The 25319-nt window shown below is 44.3% G+C and overlaps 1 protein-coding gene across 1 annotated transcript in view; it reads left to right on the forward strand.

Annotated features, from left to right (window-relative positions):
* LOC134873460 (nuclear receptor coactivator 3-like) overlaps nucleotides 1-24882 on the forward strand; it is a 54816-nt gene extending 29934 nt beyond the window's left edge. The window contains exons 3-23 of the mRNA XM_063897114.1: nucleotides 6330-6437; nucleotides 7022-7182; nucleotides 8933-9033; nucleotides 9116-9290; nucleotides 11981-12163; nucleotides 12898-12984; nucleotides 13141-13281; nucleotides 13710-13857; nucleotides 14387-14910; nucleotides 14999-16092; nucleotides 16220-16356; nucleotides 16798-16955; nucleotides 17392-17622; nucleotides 18235-18340; nucleotides 18459-18630; nucleotides 19480-19806; nucleotides 19961-20059; nucleotides 20747-20996; nucleotides 21281-21458; nucleotides 21574-21777; nucleotides 22279-24882. Of these exons, the coding sequence (XP_063753184.1) occupies nucleotides 6349-6437; nucleotides 7022-7182; nucleotides 8933-9033; nucleotides 9116-9290; nucleotides 11981-12163; nucleotides 12898-12984; nucleotides 13141-13281; nucleotides 13710-13857; nucleotides 14387-14910; nucleotides 14999-16092; nucleotides 16220-16356; nucleotides 16798-16955; nucleotides 17392-17622; nucleotides 18235-18340; nucleotides 18459-18630; nucleotides 19480-19806; nucleotides 19961-20059; nucleotides 20747-20996; nucleotides 21281-21458; nucleotides 21574-21736 (4524 nt within the window). The 5' untranslated portion in view covers nucleotides 6330-6348 and the 3' untranslated portion in view covers nucleotides 21737-21777; nucleotides 22279-24882. The remainder of the gene's footprint in view (nucleotides 1-6329; nucleotides 6438-7021; nucleotides 7183-8932; nucleotides 9034-9115; nucleotides 9291-11980; nucleotides 12164-12897; nucleotides 12985-13140; nucleotides 13282-13709; nucleotides 13858-14386; nucleotides 14911-14998; nucleotides 16093-16219; nucleotides 16357-16797; nucleotides 16956-17391; nucleotides 17623-18234; nucleotides 18341-18458; nucleotides 18631-19479; nucleotides 19807-19960; nucleotides 20060-20746; nucleotides 20997-21280; nucleotides 21459-21573; nucleotides 21778-22278) is intronic.
* Nucleotides 24883-25319: the final 437 nt, after the last annotated feature.

The raw sequence follows: 25319 nt of genomic DNA on the forward strand, positions 1-25319 counted from the left end.
TATAAATATACAGTATACTGTAGAGTTAAACATTGGTGCTTTCAAACAATGACAAACAAAATGAAATCAGTGATGTGGATATAATGACTAACTGTTAAAGGCAAATGACAGAAAAGCTAGAACAGTCTGGTAAGATCATACAATTACATTATTTACTTTGATGCAGCCTTTAAAACCAGGAAAAGACAACACTTATCCTTTATACAATGTCCAAAATCTAAGACCGTTATCAGCCCTCAGAAAAATCACTCAGAAGGGAAGCTGAAATAATTTAAATGATGGCGACATCATAAAAGAATACTATCATCTACTTATATAGAAGTGTATATGATTTAAAGCTATTATTTGTTTTATAAGTGATACTTCAGGCATACAGAGATGATCACAACGCAGCTCTCTTCAATCTGGAATGTTGAGGACCATTGAAAACATAATTTAAATAAATCACATAAATGGGAATTCAAACAAAGGGAAAAATACTCTTCATTCTTTTCTGCTGGTTAAGAAAAACTGTAACCTGCCGACTCAGATCCGATGTGGAAATGAGAGTCATGTTCTTTCTCTATTCTTCATAAAGCATGAGCACTGGTTTGTGTGAGTCCTCCAGGCGAGGCAGCTCTTGTCATGTCACTGGTGTGAGTTTACATGGCGAGACCCAGGCCGCGTGCCTCTGTTTTGTCAACAGAGATTATGAAACAGCTGCTGGCAGGCAGGTAGGCAGAGGAGGCCACTGCCGGGCTATGCTTCCCCCAGGTTTAGCACGACCGCCATGCTAACTCTGTCCCCTTCCTTCCCCCTTTATGTATTTACCATCTACTTCTCCTTTTTGTTTTCTATAACCAGAAACCCTGCACGGACCTCCTGCCTACTCAGTCTTATCCTTCCCAGATATAAAAAAAAATGGCGACACTAGTCAAACTAAAGCACAGGAAATAGTTCTGCCTTCTCAGCGTTTCAAAGAGGACTGAAATGAATGAACGTACTTGGCCACACACAGAGAACTTAACTTTTTATTTTATTTACAAAACCTTCTGTGTTAAACTTGCATGTGTACCCACATATTGTAGGACTTCAAATTGGTCCCTGAATGAAGCTTTAACACTGAGTAAACCCACTCTGATGGTGCTAGAAAAAATTGACTTAATACAACATGGATTAAAGATAGGTCTCGATTGTGTGCTCTAGCACTCGTCGTCTGCTCTCATTAACTCCTCCTGACACGTTCTTGTTTGTTGCATTGAGTATTGTTTCCAGCTATGACTCACTCTGTCGTGGGAAGTCTGTCTTCTCTTCACTTTGTCTTCCAAAACCTCATATTTTTTGCTTTCAGTTTTAAGATACTGTTCATCCATTTATAATCTGCTCCCCGAGAGTCCACAAGTGCAACTCACCAGTGAAATTGAAGCACTGCTCCTCTTATTGCTTATTTTTTATTGCGTTCACAGATGTATACAAAGAAACAAACACATTTACAGAGTGAGAAAGTACCATTATGTGCAGAGTCATTTGTTTTGTTGGATGTCTAGAATTATATAAACTCACAGCTGTCAGCAAAAACGTTCTCCCGTCCACCAGAAACTAATAACAAAACTTATTCACTGCTGAAATTTTAGAAAGAAACTTGTTATCTGATTTAAATCCATGAAATGAATAGTCAAAATTGAGTGCTTAATCCACAAACTATACGAAACCTCTTCAGGGTTATTGTTAGAAACAATGAAATCTATTTGCAAACTGAATTTTCTTTCACTCTAATAAAGTATTTTCTGATATTGGCTGAATGTCACATGCATGCATTTTATATAAAACTTATTGACTGCATGAGGAATTTAATAATATCCATTTAAATCCTAACATACAAATATGAATAAGCAGGAGATTTGCGAAATGTCAAACAACGTTAATTATGTTTATAACCCTATAATATTCTGTAGTGAGAAATATTAATGTAAAGACTCTCATCTGAATGACAAAAGGCCATAACTTCAACATATAAATGAGGCCAGTAACGTAACATATTCCATGTCTGAAAAGAGTGCAGATAAACTTGAATATTTCCTGTATGCAAGAGGAAACCTTGGCCTGATTCTGGGGCTAACAGGAAGTTCAGGGGGTCAACAAGAAACCCTCTTGGAACCATGAATATTTACACTATGTCATAGAAACCTGGCCTTTAGTTGTTAAAGTAACTGTTTAAAGTCAAAGGGATAGTTTATGAGTTTTTGGATTGGAGTTGTATGAGATACTCACACATTGTGTATTCTCTGCAGAAGAGGATGGCGGTCGACAGGAGTAAGGGTGCGAGATAAAGCAATGCACTGCTGTGGTTTATTCCAGCCACATAATAAAATCAATATTAGTTTGAGTGTATATTTAGCATATGTTCACCACTTTTTTTCCCTCAGGCAGTCCTTTCTGTGTCAAACTGAAGCCGCTATATCTATATATTTTCTCTTTAAAAGTGAATGGAGTCTGGTGGCTTTGAAGAGAGCATAGATCCAAATGGCAAGGTAAAGCAGTGAAATGATTCCTTCTAAAGCAAAGATGTTTAAGGTGTTGTTATTGTGGCTTACACATTTTATTCTTCTGCTGTTGTCCACAGTGGGGGGGGGGGGGGGCTGCCATCTACTGAAGGTCTGAAGGTATAAGTTCACTTCAGACAAGTCCCTATACAACCCGACTTTAAAACATCTGAACTATCCCTTTTAAGATGATTTTTTTAGAGTGTTGATTTAACTAGGATTGGATTGCATGCTTTCTAGTTTATGAGGTGACCTGTTTCCTCTGGTTTTGTCATAAAGTCTCTTCTTCCCGGTGAGCAGTGCTCCCACTGGGCTTCAGCCTCTGGGGCCACTGGCTGTCCTGAAGCAGAGCTAAAGACTTTAACTTCTCCCCAGGTGAGGCCACAGCGCTGTTGACCTGAGCGATCCTCTTTTGACTCCCGTTTAACGACCCGGAAAATATGTGGTTCAGCTGTCAGAATAAAGGCACTGACCCCTTGAAATTGCCCAGGTCAAGATCAGAGTTGAGAACCGGGTTAATGTTTTAGTGCTAAAGACCCGGAGCTGTTTACAGGCGTGGGTGCTCTCACCTGTCCATGTCAGCTGGTGAAGAGAAGACTTCCATGATGGCTCAATCTGCGGGGGTCGGGGGGTAACACTGCATAGTTTTTATTTGTTTCTCCGGCTAAGTCACAAGCAGCTGCTGCCTAATAAGCACTCTGATTATCAGCTTCCCACTATTACCTCTAGCCTTTGAGTCATCTTCAACTACAGGATTTACAGTTAATGAGTAATGGTTGCTGAATGATCCCTTCCTCTTCCACTGAATTTCATCTCTGAAGTTTCCAGCTCAATTTTTCCTGAGGCTTGGGCTTCTGTCTAAGCTGGGTAACATTTAAGAAGAAAAAGAAGGTGCATGAAAATACAAGTGAATACTTTCTGAATAAAGAGAGGGACTTACAAACGAGCATCTGTGAGGGCTGGAAGAAAGAGTTTGTGCAATACAGGTGTATGGTCAAAATATGCTGATACAACGATGTCAGTGTGTTTTGGTTCAGCCTCCACCACCACACCCTCTTCCTTCTCCTCCTCCTCCTCCTCCTCCTCCTCCTCCTCCTCCTCCTCCTCCTCCTCTTGAGCTAAGGTGATGGTTTTGTTAATTAACGTAAGATTGAATCTTCATGTATGTGTTAAAGTGGACTAGTTCTTCCAGCAGAGGCCATGTTGCTGCTGGGATTTTTGCGATGCCTTTTTTTTCCCCAGATCTGACTAACTGTAACCATCTGATATAAATGGTCAATCCCTCGTAAAAAAGAAAAAAGGCTTTTTAAATAAATTGGCTAAATTGTTTGACAGTATCACTTAAAATATATGATCATCTATTTGTATATTTTTCTCTACAACCTTCCTACCTCAGCAAATGCTATTTTAATTTCAAGATGTTCTATTACATGTTCTAATTCAAAATGTGCATTAACAGAGGTAAAGACAAACCATTTACTGTTTGCTCGGTCTGCACTCTCTCTCTCAAATCAACTGCTCCTCACTTTACCTCCCTTAAATTGCCATCTTCATGCCCATCTCTCCTGTCCCTCTTGCTGCCCTCCATCCTGCCATCGCCCTCTACCATTTTACCTCTTTACGTGTCTCTTTCCCACTGCCCCCTGCTGCTACATTGTACCCACCGCAGCCCCGCCGATTCTCTGCCACCAGACCCCACACTGCCTGTGGCGTGTAATTGACTTTCTCCCTGCACTGGAAAAGCGGGCGGCCCGCGCCAGGCTGGAGGTGACCCATTTCCCTGGGGCATTCAGCAGCCTCCTAATCAACCATTCTCTGGGGCCGCCTCATTCACTCCGCAATTAGAGCAACTCCCCCTTTGAGAACTCCATCAATAGGCTGCCAAACAGGCAGGCGAGCGGGAGCGTCTGAGGAGCAAAGACAGAGTTTCACTCAAACACTTTGCTTTGGCTCTACAAGCTTTAAACCCCTCGACTTTGTACCTCCCCCTCTCCTCTTTATGCCTCCTCTGCTCCTTGTCTTCCTCGTGGTAGGTTTCATCAGACAACAGCAAGCAGGGTTTTTGTTTAACGGTAAGCAGCAGACAGGGGAGGCAGGTAGGCGGGAGAATAGGCAAGAGGAGACGCAGGTAGGCAAGCAGACAAAGGCAATGAGACAGTCAGACAGACAGTCAGATGGGAGGTACTCAAGGGAGAGATTAAAAGAGAAAACTCAAAGCAGGAGCGATTGAGCATCTTCAGAGCATCTCTTGCTTTCAGAACAAGATTCACAAGAATTCCCTGTTGTTGTCTTGCAAGGGAATACACTAGTGTTTCACCTGGTCTTGAAGACATGCATGAAAGCGAGCCCTAACATTGATCATGTCTCATTAAGAAGGTGTGTTCACTGCCTGTTTCAGCCGGATACCATCTTGTTTTTCGAGAGCGCAGCACTGAGGATTAGAGCGGTCTCTTTCCAAGAACAAAAAAAAGTATGAGAGAAATCAGACATTTTCATGAACCGATCCCACAAGAAGGAGCACGAGATGATGGTGCATGGTGATTAAATAACAGGCCGGCATCTCTCCCCTGCCGTTGGCCTGATTTGCTATGCAGGAGAGGCAGTGCTCTGGTCAGAGGATAACCATGTAATCAATGGAGTGAAAAAGCTGCCCTGGCTGTGAAGGTTAAGAGGGGTACTGGAAGCTTTAAGCCCACTCTGTGCGCCACACATGCATTGAAAACACACACCAGACAGTCTGAACGTTACATCTCCTCCTCTAATTCCTCCCCCTCTCACCTGTTCCCCTTCCCTCCTGTCTTTCTTTGACATGCCTTTATCTCTTTTTCTCTCAGCTCGCTCCCTCCTGCTGCCTCCTCCTCCTCTTCTCGCTCTGATTCCCCCCTTCTGTGTTTTTTCTTCCTCTGCATTTTCTCTGTCTATCCCCCACTCTATTTGTGCTCTATCTTTTTCTCCCCTTCATTTACTTTCCTCTCTTCCCTCCCTGTCCTCCATCCTCTTTTCCCTCCCCTCCCATACCTTTCCCCAGTGTCAGCTGCTGTCACTGTGGCAAAGAAAATGACCAATCAGAGCTCACTTCACAGCACCAGCTTCTCCCTCTGTGCATTATTCCTTCCGTTCTTTCTCCTCCTCTTCCTCCTCCTCCTCCTCCTCCTCCTACTCCTACTCCTCTTCGCCTCCTTTTCGTCCCATCTGCCTCTCTTCCCTGCAACCTTTATCAGCTCACTTCCTGGAGACTAAATGTGATGCATTATGGGAGACAGACGACTGTCTAACGGGGTTAGTTGTGCAGTGTGGCTTATCGTCAGAGACACTGCTAATCCTGTGTGTGGGTGTGTGTGCACCATATGAGCTGATGAACTCATACATGCACAGGCCCACACAGACACACACATAACAAACAAACACAACCTCACGCTTACACTCTTTTTCTAAGGGAGACGAGGAGGCAGACCAGACATGTTTATGAACGTCAGTCTCTGCCAGGAGAATACGATTTGCATGATATAAGCATATTTTGACTCTGCTGTGTATTGTTCTGCACTGTATCCACTTCATAAACTGCTTTTGTGTTGGTTATTTTTTGCTGAGTTCAAAAGGACGATTCCCATGTCTTCATACTTTAGTAATTATGTATAGAATAGAAGCTAAAGGGCCTAGAGGAACATTGTAATCCCGTCTCTGCCTGTAATAAAGCCTTGTTTACGTGTGTGTGTGTGTGTGTGTGTGTGTGTGTGTGTGTGTGTGTGTGTGTGTGTGTGTGTGTGTGTGTGTGTGTGTGTGCGCACGTGTGCTCCTTCCTCTCAGGTGCTGATATGTGCTCACGATGAGCGGACTGGGGGAGAACTCCATGGAGCCTTTGAGCTCAGAAAGCCGGAAACGCAAGCGCTCCACTTGCGAGACGCCGGGTCTGGGGTGAGTGTGTCTGATGAACAAGAGAGAAGAGGAAAGCAGGAAAGTGGGCTACTGGGTCAGCGGCTTCTCAAGGCCGAGCGTTGTGGCTCCTCTGTGTGCTTTGAAAAGAAGGAGCCAATATGTGTGCAAAACCTACAAGAGGATTTTGTCCATAAATTTGGTAGACAAAGCACTTCCTGATTGATTTAACCTAGTTAAATTCTCATTGACTTCAAAATCCTCTTCAGGAAGGAAGGGATATGACATAAAATAAAGTTGAACTCTGATTCTACAATTTATTATTTACAATTGTTTTGATAAGCAATGTTTGATCCTAACTGAATCTTCATCAGATCAAAAGAGTGGTATTTCATAAATGTAATACATGAAAAGGCCAAGAAGACTCTTATATTACAAAAATATCATATTTAATGGAATCAGGGAAAAATAGTACTTCAGACTTGCTTTCATTCAGATATTGGACAAGTTGCTCTACTTATTCCCCCCAAAAATGTAAATTGCATCCACTTAGCGTTTTTTTCAAATGTATCAACATCACTGATGCAGTGGCCTTGGCTTAGTTTTAAACTTTGCAACTTTTGCAGGTGTGAGAGGAAGCGACGGGAACAGGAGAGCAAATACATAGAGGAGCTAGCCGAGCTGATCTCGGCCAACCTCAGCGACATCGACAGCTTCAACGTCAAACCAGACAAATGTGCCATCCTCAAAGAGACGGTGCGCCAGATCCGCCAGATCAAAGAGCAGGGTGAGTGGACGCACTTTGTCTGAAATCACTGTCAGATGGTCTGTTGAGAACTGTGTGTAGGAAACATTGGGAAAGGTGGTGAACCTAGGGGGGAGAGAAAGCTGGACACACACACACACACACACACAAACGTGCCTTCTCAGAGCCCAGGTGCAAGGACGAATCAGTCATTCATCTCCCACAAATTTCACAGCCTGAACTGTTTATGTTTGGGTGGAAACATTGGCAATGCTTTGTGAACCTGTCACCTGATAAGAAACTGTGTGTGTGTGTGTATTATGAGCATGCACAGCTGTGTGCTGCCCTCGCCAGTGGCTGTTTAATTGGACGTTTGCAGGTAATCACATGCCCATCCATTCTGCTGAACTGCCAAATTATTAGTTCTGTTACAGCTGCCGTTGTCGTACTTCTGTCTCCATTATGCAGCGGTCATCATTTCTACTGAAAACACATCTAAAACGCTTCAGGCTAAGAGTATTGCATTGCAGAATGGACATATTTTTGCTTCTCACAGTCAGACCCGTGTGTAAGTGAAAAGGTTAGTTTCCTCAGATCAGTGGTGAATTTTGTTCTCGTGCCTTTGCTCGTCTCCGTCAGCGTCTGCCACCTCGACAGGAAGGGGAAGAGGCTACAGCTGGCCCTGACTGGCTGCTGACACGTTGCCATAGTTACAGGAAGTGAAGACAGAAATGACACGGGCGTTTACACTCGTCTCTCCCTCTCTCTCTACCTGTTCCTGTTCTCACTTTCAGTTGCTCTTTCTACAAGCCTTCAGCTTTGCTCTTTTCTCCATCAATAAATCCTCACTTGGATTTAACGTACTCTGCCCGAGCGTGTTCTTCCTCTTCTGCTTCCCTGTTTTTTTCTCCCCCACTCTCATCTGTATTGCAGCACAATGAGTTGCAGCATCTTTAGGTTTGCTCCCAGCATCTTAAGATATTGAGGGAACTGATGGAGGGTAGCCTCTCTCTTTCTGTTTCTGTTTTTGCCTCCTTCCTCTCCTTATTTCTTTCATCCATTCTCTACCTAACTTCACAATGCCTGGATGAGGCAGCAATGGCTTTTTTTTTCTTTGTGTGGGTATCTGTGCCCCTTGGGAGCTAATCAGATAGAATGATTCCTGTAGCCGAGCAGCCCCCGCCTCTTCCTCAGACCAATCCCTGCATTAATACCCAAATGCCAGCCGTTTTCTCTCAGCATCGTCTCCGTCCACCTCCCCCTGGTCCTTCCTGTCTCTCTCTCTTTATCTGTCTGTCTTCCTCTCTCTCTCTCAGCCTCAGCCCCTCCATTAATTCAGGTGCCTCATGCCCCTGCACCATTACAGCTTCCAGAGCCTCTCTAGCTCTCTCCCGCGCTCCCTCTCTCTCTCAGCCCCAGCCTACCAGACAGTCCCTCAGAGTCTGACACTGAATATAAAGCAAGAGGACGGCTGCTACCTGCTCCACATGCACCCAGCCCTCTACTCCTCCTGACGGGCTCCTCAGAGAAACCTGCCTCCGTCCGTCTCCCTCCTCACCTGTATTTTTAAATTAGAGGAAAAAAATTCAAGTAAAGATTGAGAAACGCTGCCCCCTGCTGGTGCAGCTGTAGAAGTGAATAACAGTTTCCTCCAGCTCCAGGTATCGTTGATCTCTCTTTGTGTTTCTCCTTTGCTCTTTTTTTCCCTTCTTTGTAGGCAGCTAGGATTTTAAATGTCTTTGTTTTTCTAATGCATTTTGTCTTTTTTTCCCCTCCCTTTCCTGTATTGCAGGAAAAGCTACATCCAACGACGACGACGTTCAGAAGTCAGACGTGTCCTCGACAGGTCAGGGGGTCATCGACAAGGACCACTTGGGGCCGCTCCTGCTGCAGGTGAGTGCAGCGCTGCACCTCCTTTTGATAGGAAAATATTTCTTCAAGGTTTGGTGGTGACTTCCTGTCACTGTCCTCTCAGGCTCTGGATGGCTTCCTGTTTGTGGTGAACCGGGAAGGCAGCGTCGTGTTTGTGTCGGACAACGTGACGCAGTACCTGCAGTACAAACAGGAGGAGCTCATCAACACCAGCGTCTACAATATTCTCCATGAGGACGACAGGGAGGAGTTCCACAAGAACCTGCCTAAGAACAACAGTGAGAAACACACACACACACACACACACACACACACACACACACACACACACACACACACACACACACACACACACACACACACACACACACACAAACCAACACTCACAGGGAGGCTGCACATCTGCTCAGAAGTAAACTCAGCTTGACAACTTCCACAGGGCCGAGGTATAAAACAATCTTTGAGAGGTTGCAACAACTCTGAGCGCACGTCAACGTAGACTCACCCAGTTATTTATTCACTCCGTTCTTAACCCCTTCTCTGGTTATAATGAGGAGCTCCTGGGAAACCTGTTCATGTGCATGAGAGCTTTTCGGAAAGAGGCACACACACCTAACAAAACACACATGTGCACAGGAGCACCCACCCACCCGGTGCTAAGCAGGCAGAGCGTAGCGCAGCTGTCAGTCACACTCAGTGGTCCAGACAGTGTAAAACAGGCCGAGCTCTATTCAGATCCCATGGCAGCCATCTGGAAACTACTTACTGCTGAATAATGCACCTCCACACTTCCCTCTATTTAATTCAATTCTTGTTTGCATGTGCCTGAGTATTAATGTGTATATTTACATGCCCATGTCAGCAAAAAGAGTGCATGTTTGAAGGTGCTGTGTGTGTGTGTGTGTGTGTGTGTGTGTGTGTGTGTGTGTGTGTGTGTGTGTGTGTGTGTGTGTGTGTGTGTGTGTGTGTGTGTGTGTGTGTGTGTGTGTGTGTAAGCCCATGAGTATGTGCACAGAGCACTATTTATAAAGCTGATTAATTATGGATATGTGTGCTCGACTGAACCCGCTCCTCGATTAACTCCACAGTAATGTTCCTAAGCAGTGGTCGCTCCGACATGTCATTGACACGTTCTCTCACTTATTTCCCCTGCATGCTCCTTTATTCATTCACTCTCTTTATTTTTTTAAGTCCCGTCTTTATCTCCCTGAACGTCCCTCGTGTCTCTCTTAAATCGCTCTTTCTCAGCTTCACTCGTTCTCGGTGTGGCTGCCTACGAACATTGTGGTTGTCTGTTTCTCACCCTGCTTCCCTGTCTGCTCTCCCACCCCTCATTGTGTCTCGCTCTGCTGCTCTGCCCCCTTCATTATCTTTTTGGCCCATGAATGAAATACGCTCTCGCTGCACATTCCTGCGGGATGACCGCTGACCACGCCAGCTACAGTTAAATACACACACACTCACGCACATTCACTAACGAAAACAGACACACACTCGGGCAATGAGCTTTTGTTGTTTGACAGATTGTTTTTTGACCCACCTGTCTTGTCTCGCTGTTGGCTAATTGCAGTGGTGTAATGTAGTGAAGTACATTTACTCAAGTACTGTTCTTAAGTATGATTTTGGGGTATTTGAACTTTACTCAAGTATTTCCATTTGATTCTACTTTTTACTTCTACTCCACAATTATAATACTTTTTACAATATTGTCTAGTTACTAGATACTTTAGAGATTCAGATTATTAGCTCAAACTAAATATAATTAAACTAATACATAAACTATGATATATCATGATGCGTTTAGATATCCTTCATCGGTATACAAAGCAATTAAAAGTAGCTCCACTTGCTTTTCCAGCAATGATGAACACAACCAGTCATTTAATATATATGATTCTAAAACTTACTTACTTTTGGTACTTTAGTTTTATTTTGATTCCAAAACGTTAGTACTTTTGAATAAGTAACATTTTAAATGCTGGATTTTTTTTGTAGTATTTTTACTTAAAGAAAAATCTGATTATCAGAATCAGATTTCCTTTATTTGTCCAACAACGGGTAAATGTACGGTATTAAAATAGCAGATAAATTCAAGATATTAGACTTACATTTTATAGATAAAAGTAAGTACACACACACAACACATTAAATTAAAAAAAACCTAATAATAAACAAGTACACCATGGTATTTGGTACTTCTTACACCACCGGCTAATTGTGTCTGAGAAGAGATGTCGGCCCCAGTGACTGTGCCGCGTTTTCTATCTCCCAAGGCCTTGTGAAATCACCTCTCACTATCCCCCTCCCCACCACCCAGAAACGTCTCGCTCTCCTGGGTCTTTTCTTGTATCTTCCCTGCACCTGCCAGACAGAAACCTCCCGCCAGCTCAAGGCCTCTGATAAGGCTTCACGCAGACCTTGGAGGACAGTTGGATGTCTCTCTGAAGTTTTCCTCCCCTTTCTCTCTCTCTCTCTCTCCCCCCTGTGAAGGTGACCCCCTCTAAATGAGTGTGTGTGTGTGTGTCGTGATGAGAAGTCAGGGTCTAAATGAGGATAGATGGCTGAGTATCCCTGGCCTCTGCCCGCTGCCGAGCGCACTGAGAGGGGGAGATATTGGAAATCGACACCTTGGCTACATTAATCCCATGGTCCATTTAGCCAGGCATCCGTACGGCAGGAGAGGCTTCTGCTACTCAATTTAAGAGGGAAAATACATGTTGCAGTGTGTTTGTTGTTTTCTTTCTGTGTGTGTGTGTGTGTGTGTGTGTGTGTGTGTGTGTGTGTGTGTGTGTGTGTGCGTGCGTGTGCGCGTGTGCGTGTGTGTGCATCCTCGGCAGGAATAGGGTGTGAGCTGTTGTGGCGTCTGATTACAGGCAGTCCATTCATTCATTCATGGCTACATTTGGTTACATGCTCACTCCATCTTTACTCCCCAGTGTACATTTATTTTTTGTGTTTTCTTTTTTAGTAAATGGAGTGTCGTGGGGAAGCGAGGCAGCCCGACAGAAGAGTCACACCTTCACTTGCCGGATGCTGGTCAAGTTTGGCCACCCCCACGGCCCAATGGAGGAGGGGCCAGGAGGGCCACGCTACGAGACCATGCAGTGTTTTGCTCTTACCCAGCCCAAGGCCATGATCGAGGAGGGGGAAGGTACGCTGGGGCTGTCCCATATTAAGACAGTCTTTGTTAATGATAACTTGGAAAAACAATCACATTCGTTCTTATTATTTTTTCACGATTTCTAGTTTTTTTTGTCATTTAAAAATGAATCTGCAGTCATGTTAAAACCCTCCAGTGCAGATCCACACAAATTATTATTCCAAGCAGAGTATTTTCTGGAAGTGAACTCCAATACTCTGAACTCGAAAATATGTTCCTAAATGCAATGCAATAGCGAAACAAGCTTTTGTTTGTGTCCCTTCTTAGAAGGACTCTGATTATATACTGGTAAATAATCAGAAACTCTTTTACATTTTCTCCCCATTTCCCTCTTCACTTTCTTACCATTACTAAAACCATTTTTGAGATATGTATGTCTCAAATGTTAATTAAAAGACATAGAAAATAGGTTTCATAATATCAAAAATAAGTAGAGAAAATTTCAGCACACATAGAAACACTGCACTAAAAATAGATAAGTAAATCATTACCTGTGCAAAATGAAAATATTGTACAAATAAGATAGGTTTTGTTGATGGGAACAACATCTTGCTACACATGCTACCTGTTTTTTTTTAAGGGTGCAAATCTCTTGTCTCTAAAATCACATTTTTGTCTCATTTATTGCATCTAGAGGAGGGAAGTCAAGTAAAGTTGTTACAAGCCTTAAGCACATTCATCGATCATAAATCATTACTGACTCTCCTCTCCTTTTCCCCCCGCAGACCTGCAGTCATGTATGATCTGTGTGGCCCGTCGGGTGACAGCCATGGAGAGAACGGAGAGCTTCAACACTCGGCACGAGCTCTCAGGTGAGGAGCGGTGTACCCTAAATGCTCAGTGAACAAACACAAATCACTCAAACAGGCTGAGACGTTTTTTATCCATGATCAGGTTTGACTCATCACCCCATGTGTCTCCTTGTTTGCTTCCCTCCCCACTCGTCCTCCTTATGTCTTCCCCGGCAGGTAAACTGATCCAGATTGACCAGAACTCTCTACGAGCGTCGATGCGTCCAGGCTGGGAGGATTTGTTGAGGCGTTGCATTCAGATGTTCCTGCAGCACAGTGACGGGCAGCCCTGGTCACACAAACGCCACTACCATGAGGGTGCGTCACACACACAAACACACACACCTGGAATCAATTGTTGTAGTACTTAACAGTTAGAAAATTCATCCTTTAAAGCGCTTTTAAATCCATAATGAAAGAGCTCATCGCGATACCCCTGTATTTAATGAACTGTGCTTAGTTGTGCACTTAATCTTCTCTCTTACAAGTCTATAGTTGAGGGGAATTGTTTGTTGTGTATTTGTTGTTGCTCCCTATCTTGGCCAGGCCTCCCTTCAGGAAGAAACCCTGAAACACACACACTCCTCATACATCAGTGTATCAATATTGATCTCATGAATACAAATGTCTGAGCGCTACCACATTGATCCCTGCTGTAATCACAGGGTTGGTTTTAACATAAAGGCAGTGATGGATGACCTCTGTTATCAGGGTGTTAATTTGTTGTTTTTTATCTGTCTGTGCAGCCTTCCTGCAGGGTCACGCTGAGACTCCCTTGTACCGCTTCTCCCTGTCCGATGGCACTCCGGTCACTGCCCAGACCAAGAGCAAACTGTACCGGCACCCAATGAGCAACGAGCCACAGGGATTCATCTCCACACACCTACTACAGAGGTCAGAAACTGACAATACAAACACTCTATTCAGACACAGCAACGGGTGTTTAATATACTGTCTAGACCCCTTCCAGCATGTCCATGCGAGCATTCATGCCACAGAAATAGCCGGAGTAGCTGACATCCTGTGATCACTGAGAGAAACATAAACCAGGAACTGATCATTTATAGAGACAACAGCAGAGGTAGGGGAGTAGTCAGCCTGGAGACGCACATTTGACTTGCTTGACTAACATTGATCACAGACTTTAATTTTATATTCATGACTCTTGTGACTCGTTTTCTATTTCTAAGCGTTTCTTTATGAATTGAAATATAACTCCCATTGTGTTTTATTTATATCACTTTTAATTATGTAAGTAAATTCATTGTAGACAAAAACTGGGACGTCCAGATTCTGCTTTGGTATGGTTTAAATTGGGAGAACATCATCATTTTCTATGACTTGCCTTGACTCTCACCACAGTTAATTGATATTTCTTTGTGACTTGCAAATGTGTGAGTGTTTGTTTTCTCCTTCCACGCAGGGAACCAAACGGCTACCGCCCAGCTCAGGGGGGAAACATGATGCCGAACACCATGAGACAACAGGGCATGGGAGGCCCGAATCCCAATCCCCAAATGAACATGAACACCGGTGGGGGGATGGGCATGGGGGGCATGAGCAGGGGCTTCGGTATGAACGAGCAGGGCCACATGGGTCACATGGGTCCAATGGGAGGGGGCTCTATGTACGGAGGCAGCGGTGGCGGAGGAGGAAATGGAGGTGGAGGCATGGGCAACCGCATGATGCAGATGAATCAGATGGGGCCGATGAATCAGGTGGGGCACATGAATCAGATGAATCAGATGGGTCCCATGAATCACCCGGGCCAAGGCATGCAGCAGCACCCACAGCAGCCCCCGTTTCAGAGCAGCGGGGGGTTCGGGCTGAGTGGCATGAACAGCCCGTCAGGAAGCCCCAGAATGAGCGGCCCCCAGCAGGGACTCCTGATGTCCCCCCGAAACAGAGGGAGCCCGAAGATGGGCGCTAATCAGTTCTCACCTGGAGGTAAGGCAGTCAGTGTGTGGTTAATTAGCATCAGTTATTTATTATTTTATTGGCTTGTTTTTCATTTGAGTTATGTTTTCTTTTCCAGGCATGCACTCTCCCATGAGCGGCATCGTCAGTGGTGGAGGAAGTGGAGGCAGCACCACCACCTTCTCCAGCAGCTCCCTAAACGCCCTACAAGCGATCAGTGAAGGAGTAGGCAGCTCCCTCCCCTCCACCCTAACGTCCCCCTCGCCAGCCCACAAACCAGACAGCTCGCCCAGCATCCACTCCTCCTCCTCTTCCTCTCAGCCCAGCCAGCCAGCCAAACCGGGCCAAGACGGCTCCAAAAGCCCAGCGGGAGGTTTGGGGCCCGCTGACCATCACCACCCCATGCACCATCACCACCATCATCAGCATCCTCAAGCTGAGAGTTCTGCAGACCGACCGGACAGCCAGGCAGCTACAGTGACTAAAGAGTCTGCAGAGGGAACCAACGAGGCAGGGGCAGCGAGCTCTGAAACCTCTCGGAGGTTGCCGGACAGTAAGGGGCATAAGAAGCTGCTGCAGTTGCTGACTTCTCCGACCGAGGAGCTGGGGATAGGTGGTAGCGGGTCATCAGGGCCCCCTGTACCTCCCCCAGCGAGTAGCAGCAGCACTCCTGCAGGCCCAGACAGTAAAGACCCCACTGGAGGAATGACGAGCCCCTCCTCGACTGGAGTCTCCTCTTCCTCAGCCGGTGCAAATCCGGGCCAGGCAACTGGGCAGGGGGCTTTAGCAGCTTCACTCTCCTCAGCGCAGTACACAGGCTCCCTGCAAGAAAAGCACAAGATCCTCCACAAGCTCCTACAAAATGGAAACACTCCAGATGACGTTGCTAAGATCACAGCCGAGGCCACGGGGAAGGTAACGCTGGGGGGCCAGGAGGGCGGCGAGGCCGGAGGAGCAGGGGCTGGGCCGGGGATGGTCATGGAGCCCAAGCAGGAGCAGCATAGTCCCAAGAAGGAGAAGACCCATGCCCTCCTCCACTACCTTCTCAACAAGGATGACTCCAAAGAGCCTGTGGATGTCAAGCCCAAGCTGGAGGATCTGGATGTGAAGGGAGCCCCGGGGGCCGCTGGCGGTCCTGCTCGGGGCGGACCTGGATCTGGCCCTGCGCCGGAACATCCTGAGAGCAAGATCAAGTCAGAACCTCCTGATGACGTAAGCTTCTTTGTTCTGACAGGATTAATAGCTATGTAGCTGGCCATACTTAGAGCTCATTGACTCACTGCCTTTGATCGTCACAGACTTTTACGTAGTTACTAATTTGGTCTATTTTTATGTCCAGTTGCACAACCTGGAGTCTATCCTCGGAGATTTGAGGGGTTCAAGCTCTGACTTTTACCCGGATCAGAGCGGAGGTGGAGGGGCGAACGACACAGGAAGCAAACCCCAGGGTTGCCTTGACGACAGCCTGCAGGGTAAGTGCTTAAAGGACTGAAGCTGACAGGAAGTGACATTTACACGCAGGGAAGATGTCAATATAAAATGCCAGTAAACCACATCTGGCATCGTCCTATGATGTTTTACTCCTACAGAGTCTCCTCTGGTAGAAAAATACAAGCTTCACTATATTGGCCCTTTGCCCCTGGCTTTAAGTGTTATGTGTTTTCTATTAAATATAGAGAATCTAATATTTGGATGGATGTCTTCATCATAGCCGTAAGATATCCTTAGAATTAATTTGACTTTAATATATATTTAATTTCATTTATTTTTACATTAATGCTTACAAAATGTCCATAAATCCATCAAGTCACACAACATTATTTAAAGTTTCCCCAGATTCAACCACCTCTAATTTCGGTCAACACCAATATCGTTCTCCGAATTTCTGATCAATGAGTTTATACTTTTTGTGCACAGGAAATGCAGGAATGGGCCCGGGCCTCGGGGGCCTTTCCAGAGGGCCATGTCCATGGACGGGAAGCCTCCTGCCGGGCCTGTGGGCGCAGGTAGACGCCCCATGCTCATCAAGCAGGAGAACATGATGGGCAGCCCGGACGGCTACCCAGGAAACATGGGTGAGTGTTCCAGTGTCACAATATCAGTTTCAGTTAGATAATTCTCTTTTTTGTATGCATATGTTATTATTGGATAACTTATTTAAAGGGAAGGTTCCCCCCAAAATCAGAAAGACGTGTTTTCCTCTCCTAACTGTATTTTTCAAGGTTTTTTAGTGTAAGTTGCTGAGTGTTGGCATCAGCCGTAGGGTTCTCTAAAATAAAGGGACTTTATAGGGAGAGAACTCTGCTTATGGTGCTCAAAGCTGTTTTGATATAATGAGTAAACAGGCCAACATATCTGGAAAGGGAAACGGCTTTTGTTGGTGTATTTAGCACCACAAGCAAAGTGCAATGTAGTTCTTTGTTAGAGATAAAGCACGCATATCACTCTGACACCAAAATAATCTAAATGTATAAACTGACTCATGTATATCGGGTGTTGATGTCTAAACAGGACCAATGAACAGGGGCATGGTTCCCCAGCGGTCTCCCATGGGGGGGTCAGCGGACTGGGGCATGTCCCGCTCAGGTGCCAGCCCTGGGGGTTCAGCAGGACACCCCTCCATGATGCGTCCCGGCATGGAGTACAACAACAGCAAGGGCATGATGTCAGGACCGATGATCGGTCGCTCCAACAGCGTACCAGGCACCAGGTCCATGCTGCAGCAACAGCTGATGGATATGGGTATGTCTGTAGTACTCTACTGGTGCTGGAAAAATGATCAGAGACACAGTTATTTAAAAAACAGGTACAATGGAAGATTATAGCTTAGTCTTTAGAGGCATTTGCACAAACATCTAATTTAAATCTTGATCTCATAATGCCTCAAGACGAAGTTTAGTGATTAAAAAATGTACTACATTACACCCTGAAGTTCATTTCTGTACTTAATATCATGACAATCTGATGGTTTGAGACTCTGGTTAGCTGTCAAAAATGTGGGGACGATCTTACAAGTAAAGGAAAGCTAAGAAGTTATTACAATAAAAGTGAATAAGATAAAAGGTATTATGACTAGGAGAATAATTGTTCTTAATAAATACTTACTTAACTTAAAGATTGACAAAATCATTCAAAAGAGTAAACTCATAAAGGCACAAGCTTAAAAGAAATAAGCTAAATATATAAATAAAAACATTTTCGAGGTATATGATGAGACCTTGGATATAGGTGGACGAATACATAATACACTTCCCTGTTCATTACACCCCACATGCATAACCTGTAGTTGCTGACTGCCCTGACACCCTGGATGTGAATAAATCAAATTAAATATGTAATGTCTCCGTGGTGTAGGAAGCTCTGCTGACATGGGCATGGGTATGAGCCCCTTCAGTCAGCCGGGCCAGCCCAACCAGTCCCCCTCCTGGCCGGACGCTATAATGAGCATGGAGGGTAACAGGTCAGTGCAACATCCCTCATCGTCTGTATTCATCCCTGATAAGCTGCTCAGGCTATATCCTGTAATATAACAGGAGGATTAAATCAGTCTCATGAGTGTGTGTGTGTGTGCCTTGTAGACGCCAGTTCGGAAACACATTAGATGATCTCCTGGTACCTCCCACCACCAGCGAGGGTCAGAGCGACGAGCGGGCACTTCTGGACCAGCTGGACTCTCTGCTCAACAACACGGACGGCATCGCTCTGGAGGAGATAGACCGAGCTCTGGGTATCCCGGACCTCGTCAGCCAGGTGGGTCTGCAGAGAAGATGTAAAATATGGATTCAAAAAATGATTATTTGTATATCAATTTCTCACTGGGTGTTACCTTGAATTTTGTAAGATAGCTTTATTTTTTAAATCCTGAAACTGAATATATTCTTGAAAAATGAAAGTATATCAGAAGCCTCTTTTTATTACGGCAAAGATATTTCAAAACATCTGTTTCCAAACTCTCCCACAACTCATGCAGTATAATTCAAGTCCCCTTTATCAAGTTGTATGCTTGTTGCTGACCAAACACATGCATTTTTTAAAAAGCCTTACTATTTAAAACTATTGCTCTATATTCTAAAGTTGTAAGCAAGTAATGAGCATTCATCTTGAAAAACAAGACATGGTTTATACAGCACACATTTTGAGAGAGTTCATAAACAGATGTTTCTATTTTGTTTTGCAGTTGTAGAAAGCTGTCCCTACTCTAATTCATTGCAAATGTTCTCTTCTCTCTTTTTAAATGATTTGTTTACTGTGGAGGTATGGGAGTTTTCTTTACAAATTCAAGGTAACACGGGTGAGGGGGTAAAGTATTTCTTTTACCACTCTTTCATCCACCTGCTAAACTTTCTAGAACTAAACGTAGAAACGATCAGTCTGCATGTCATGACTCATAAGTGAGCCTTACGTTCTCATCTTTGCATTAGATATTTCAGTCATGACTCGCCGTGTTCAGACCGGTCTCTCTCTGAAGGAAGATAGATGAGCCCAGCGGGATCTGTCTGCGCTGCTTAGAAAAAGACAATTACAGAGCCAACCAATTGGAAATTAATCAATTAGATGGAGAGGTTTGACAAAGTTCTTCTTTTGTCTTGTCTGCTCCAGAACCAGGGTAGTGAGCAGCAGCTGGAGTCATTTCCAGGGCAGGACCCGTCCATGGTGCTGGACCAGAAGCCCCTCTATGGACAGGGCTACCCCGGACCCCCCACCATGCCTATGCAATCTGGCTATGGCGGGAACCCCATGCAGGGACAGGCCCAGCAGGGGGGGTTTGGGCCCATGCTGTCTCAGATGGGCCAAGGCGGCAGCTTCCCTGGAATGGGTGGGATGGGGGGCATGGGTCACCCTCGTGCCAACATGATGAGACCGAGGATGATGACCGCCAACAAACCCATGAGGCTGCAGCTGCAACAGAGGCTGCAGGGCCAGCAGGTACGCTTACAGGAAGCTCACAGCTACATGCAAACAATTCATTTTTAACAAGACATCATTTATATCTGCAAATATACAGTAAGTATACTAGTGGGTCAGGGTCAGAGAAACATTTGCACCTCCATCGTGTCTTTAATGGGTTTTTTCTCCTCAGTTCATGAATCAGACGCGGCAGGGCATGGGCATGAAGATGGAGAACCCAGGAGGGAACCCTGGCATGAGGCCCGGCATGCAGCCTGGCATGGGAGGACAGGTAGATGACGTAAATACACTTTATATTACAAATGATTCACTGTAATACTGAATTTGAAGTATGTAATCAAAGATAATGCTTAAATATTGTCATCAGGATCAAGTTTGACACTAATAGTAGTTCAAATTTCAAACGTCTTTTTAAAGTGTGCTTTATCAGAATGTGGTACTGATCCTTTGATTAAACCTGTTCAACATACTGACTGACTTTGCAGTTCCTGTGGCAGGCTGAAGGTTTTATTGCAATGACACAATTTCTTTTTCAAATCTGTATTTTGTTTCTTCTTATGTTTTTATCATTTGGGGCATTTTCTTTACCTTTGATGTCTAGTATATTGACACACAGGAGCTGGAGTGTTCAGCTCTGATGCTGCTCTGTTGACTTCAATGTGTTAGAGTTGTTACAGTCTTTGTGTGTCAAAATATTACTGTTATGTTTGTATTTTTCTTAAGAAATATTCAAGTGATGCAACTATTGGAACACATTTGACTGTTATAATCTAATACAATCTTAAACATAAGCCTTTCTATTCAACATTATTTCCAATGTTGGTCCAAGAGACCTAATCACCCACCTACTGTCTACATTACATGCTGTTTATAACATACACACTTCATTAAAGCTCTACATATATTTATTCCACATGCAACCATCCTCTAACTCTCTGTTTGTGTGTGTTTGGTGCAGCCGGGCTTCATCAACGCTCAGATGATGGCTCAGCGCAGCAGGGAGATGGTCACCATGCAGATGAGGAGGCAGCGCATGATGATGCTGATGCAGCAGCAGCAGCAGCAGCAGGCTGCCGCCGCCGCTGCAGCTGCGGGGGGATTCAGTCCTCCTCCAAACGTCACGGCTCCTGGTGGCATGGAGAACCCTATGGGAGGGCCGAACATGGGCCAGCCGGGGCCGCAGCAGTTTGGCTATGGGGGAAGCTATGGTGAGTTAGTGAGGTGCATAACTGATTACTGCTGCTCCCTGGTGGTGAGTCAGTGCACTGCAGGGGTTTTCTTCACATTTGTCATTTAGATTGGTAGACTGGAAGATTTATGTTGAAAACATAGTATCCCTTGATCAGATTTTTTATAGTCATATCTTGTGATATATATTCAAAGCGACAAAGAAAATGAATTCATCCTTACAAAACTGGGGATATTAATGGTTGGATATTCCTTCAGTTATGTATTTCCTGTAAATGATGCTAATGAGGATTTTTCTCCCCAGGGATGGGCCAGCAGGGAGACCCCTCGTTCGGCCCATCAGGCGGCAGTCCTCCGAACGCCATGATGCCTGGCCGCCTGGGGCCTCAAAACCCCATGATGCAACAGCACCCGCAAGGCGGACCCATGTACCAGGGGGCGGAAATGAAAGGCTGGTCGCAGGGAGGCATGGGACGCAACAGGTATGAAATCACACACATGTACAACAGCTGCTACAACTCTGTGCTATCAGATAAGGGAGACAGTCTGTCTTCAGTTTTTCTTTCTTAAATACCAACTCTGTCTTCCTGTCTCCAGTTCGTACCCTCAGCAGCAGTTTGCGCAGCAGGGACCTCCAGGGCAGCAACAGTTTGGGCAGCAAGGGAACCCGGGCCCGTATGGGGGCATGATGATGAATGGAGGATGCCAGCCAGTGGAGGAGGAGGTCACATGGGCCAGATGGGAGGGCAGATGGGAATGAACCCCATGGTGATGGGACGCATGCCGATGGGGCCTGATCAGGTAGTTGCAGAAGGATGGGGAGTCTCAAAGGACAGGTGTTATTTATTTAAATGTGTCGTAACACAGTCGTGACAAGCCTATGTAAACAATAAAGGGTTATTGCGTGCTCCTTTCCAAGTAGTTTCATTTTGAGAGATGAGGAGACTTAGTTAGTTTAATTTAGTGGGTATCGACCAAATGTACAGTCTTTTATGATCAATTTCTGGTTTCTGTTATGATAGCTCTGCTTCAGCATAGCAATGAAACACAGTCTCATTTTTCATATATATTTAAATCAGGATGCAGTTTTATCAGCTTACTTAAGAAGAGGATTTATCTGTTATGCTTGAATGAAATTTGCTTTAATAAGTGTTTTTGCTTACAGTATGGAAAGGAGGAATTATCACAGCAATTAATGTCTAGTTTAACATGAATGTTGGCATGTCAGTATTGTTTTATGAAAGACTTCTGGCAGCTGTTTTAAGCACTTTTCTTATTTCTCTTTTTATCCCCTCAATCTAGAAATACTGCTGAGCGTCGTGACAGGAGCATGTGTCTCACTGTGATCTCCACTCAGAGACAGGACACGGCTGCAGCCCTGGAGTGTGTGTGGAGGAGCAGGTGGTGTGTGTCTGTGTGCAGTGCTGCACTCCCACCAGACGGGGGGGTTGAACTTCCTTCAGTATCACGGCCAGTAATCAGTCTGGCAACCTGAGGGAAAGCAGACAGACTGTCACACACATATGTGAAAACATGCAGCGTTCATGAAAATCAGAAACACTGTGACACATTTCCATAAATCCTCAGACAGCTCTGTGATTCCTTTCGTAGACTGTAGTTTGATATTTCTCTCTTTATGAGCGGTGTGTGTGCGCCTCGGTAAACACACACCTCTACCTGGACACGAACGGACATGCAAGCAGATCACAGACTTGGACGAAAGTGTTAAGGCATCCTCTCCTCTGTCGAATGTACCATGCAGCTGTGTTCAGATTTTAAATGTGGGATTCCTCTCTCCTTTCTGAACTTTTTCGCCTGCCGTCTCTCCGTTGCTCCTGGAGGATCTCTAAAGGTTCAAGATTTCAGATTGTGACACTCAGTTGAATGTCATTAGGCAGTAGCACATTGTTTCCTTCTCCAGGATGCCGCTAAAGTACGAGTGAATTACTTGTTGGCTGATGCACTTTAAGGAAAGGCTAACATCAAAAGGATTGTGGCAATATAGAGGCCTTTACCCAAGAATTAATGCATTGCAGCAGTTGTTTTTTTTGGTTCATGTTTGTGTGCGTGTGTGTGTTCTCCAACTTTTCCTCTCCGGGTAATGGGGGCTGTTGTTTGGGAATGGGTAACTTTGATGATCTTTGTTCTAAAGTGGGAACCAGTAGAAAGGCGGCAAGCACAGATTTTATCCAACGCTCTCATCTACAGAGGTACGAATTTATTACAACAAGAGAAACAAACCGTTTTTAAGACATTTTAAAGACTCTCTTGAGAAAAACAGACTTCTATTAATGTTCAAAACCTCACTTATATTTATAAAGTTTCATTAATGTTGTCAATTTCCAGAGGTCATTTTTAATCCAAAATGTGTTGATATTTTGGTTACCTCGCACCAATTAAGTGTTATTACAAATGCAGAAATGAAATTGATTGCCAATTTAGAAATTATATCTATATTAGCTCCCACTGTAAGAGAGAAGTGTGTGTTAGATTTCTAGCAATAATCCTTCCTCCTGGTTTTCCTCTGAGGACCAATGAAGTATCATTTACTCAAAGCGATGGCACTGCAGTATTAGACATGATGTCTAGTTTGGAGCTCTTTTTTGTTTCTTTTGTCTGTGAATATGAATTGTAAATATGCTTCAAATGTACTATATATAAATATATATATGCTTTTGTAGGTCACATACTGTTTTTGCACAGATTGTAAGGCTTGATATTTAAAAGTGTAATTTTCTTAATCCGTCATAGGTCAGCTTTTATTTTCAATACTTTAAGCATTGGTTGGAAAGTAAGGGCCTCCTTTTTGTAAGCAGTACGTGTAGATTTTCTTTCATACTGCCACCTTCTTTATTTTCTTAGGACATTGTCTTAGCAAAAGAGGTGCTAGTGTGTAATTTCTTTTCTAAATAAATTATTTTTCTTCTGTCAAAAAAAAAATGCCTATACAAAAAGAGTTGACACGTGATTGTGTTAGGCTTCTCGAGGCCCGGATGTCTTACCAGTATGTCGGGTTGATGTTTTCTGAACCTCATGCTTCCATGTGTGACTTAAAGTTTCACTCCTGAGATTTCTGTGCTTAGAATTTTGCAGAAATGATCGTTCGGCCTCAGATACGAGACTTCAGAAAACAGTCCCACCATATAACTGTTCATAAGTCCATTTGGCCCATTTGCAGATGTTTAAACACGATGGAAGCAACACGTGAAGTAGTTTAAACCCCTAATTACCTGATAACTGACACTTTTTCTTTGCCTTAATTGTCATTTTGTTTCCTGTGAAGCTTATGTTGAGAAATCTACCTTTGAACACATGCTCAATCCAAAGATTTTTGTTTGTCATTCTGCAGTGCGTAGAAGCAGTTCCTGACGTAGATCGTGCAAGTACTCCTGTGTGCTTTAACTGTCGCACATAACCTATAATATACATTAAACTAGATATGTTTAATTGCATTTTATCCCAATCCGTATACCCTAGAGTAGAGACCGCTGAGGTGGTTTGAGTTTTTTGTTTGTGATTGTTTCATCTTTTCTGTACAACTTATGGCCAGTTGAATTGTGGTGCTGCAGACGGTTGTTTCACAAGGGAATGTCAACATTTTCTAAGCTGGAAAGAAGGTTTCATGATTGATGTCATTTTGTCTCAGAATAATAGCTTGGAGTTGTTTTGTTTAAGCCCAGTCTCAATGACATCTACAAATATAAACAAACAAAAAAGTCTGTGTTTTGCTTTAAAGGAAACGATCTCCTCTCAGTGCATCGTTGGCGCTAAAGAAAAGAGAAAACACATCTGGGAAACATACAGTCATTATTACAGGATGTAAAATACTATTGCATTTCTTTTTCTTACCTTGTTTCTTGATGTTAATATCGATGTAAATACAAATTTATATTTAAACATTAACAAGTCTCTGCTGTTTTTTTATACTTCCATCATTACAGTTCTGCAACCACAGTTTAATTCATAATTACAAAACCTCCATAGGGGATGACTGGAGTCTGCCAGTCTGCATGAAGTGGTGTGTGTGTGTGTGTGTGTGTGTGTGTGTGTGTGTGTGTGTGTGTGTGTGTGTGTGTGTGTGTGTGTGTGTGTGTGTGTGTGTGTGTGTGTGTGTGTGTGTGTGTGTGTGTGTGTGTGTGTGTGTGTGTGTAGATGGGAGGTATAGGCAAGAGGGAATAAAGTATGAAGGACATCTGTGTGGCAAATCCTCAGAAGTGAATTGTGGAAGACGAGAGCTTCCTCTGCCTGCTGTCAGTGACTTTCAGCCTCGCTTTAATCTGCCTTTTGTTTTCTGCAACCGGTCACCTCCCCTGTGGAAGCTTTTGTCATAAATCATCCCAGTT

The sequence above is a fragment of the Eleginops maclovinus genome, chromosome 1, assembly GCF_036324505.1.
Source record: "Eleginops maclovinus isolate JMC-PN-2008 ecotype Puerto Natales chromosome 1, JC_Emac_rtc_rv5, whole genome shotgun sequence".
Taxonomy (NCBI): Eukaryota; Metazoa; Chordata; class Actinopteri; order Perciformes; family Eleginopidae; genus Eleginops; species Eleginops maclovinus.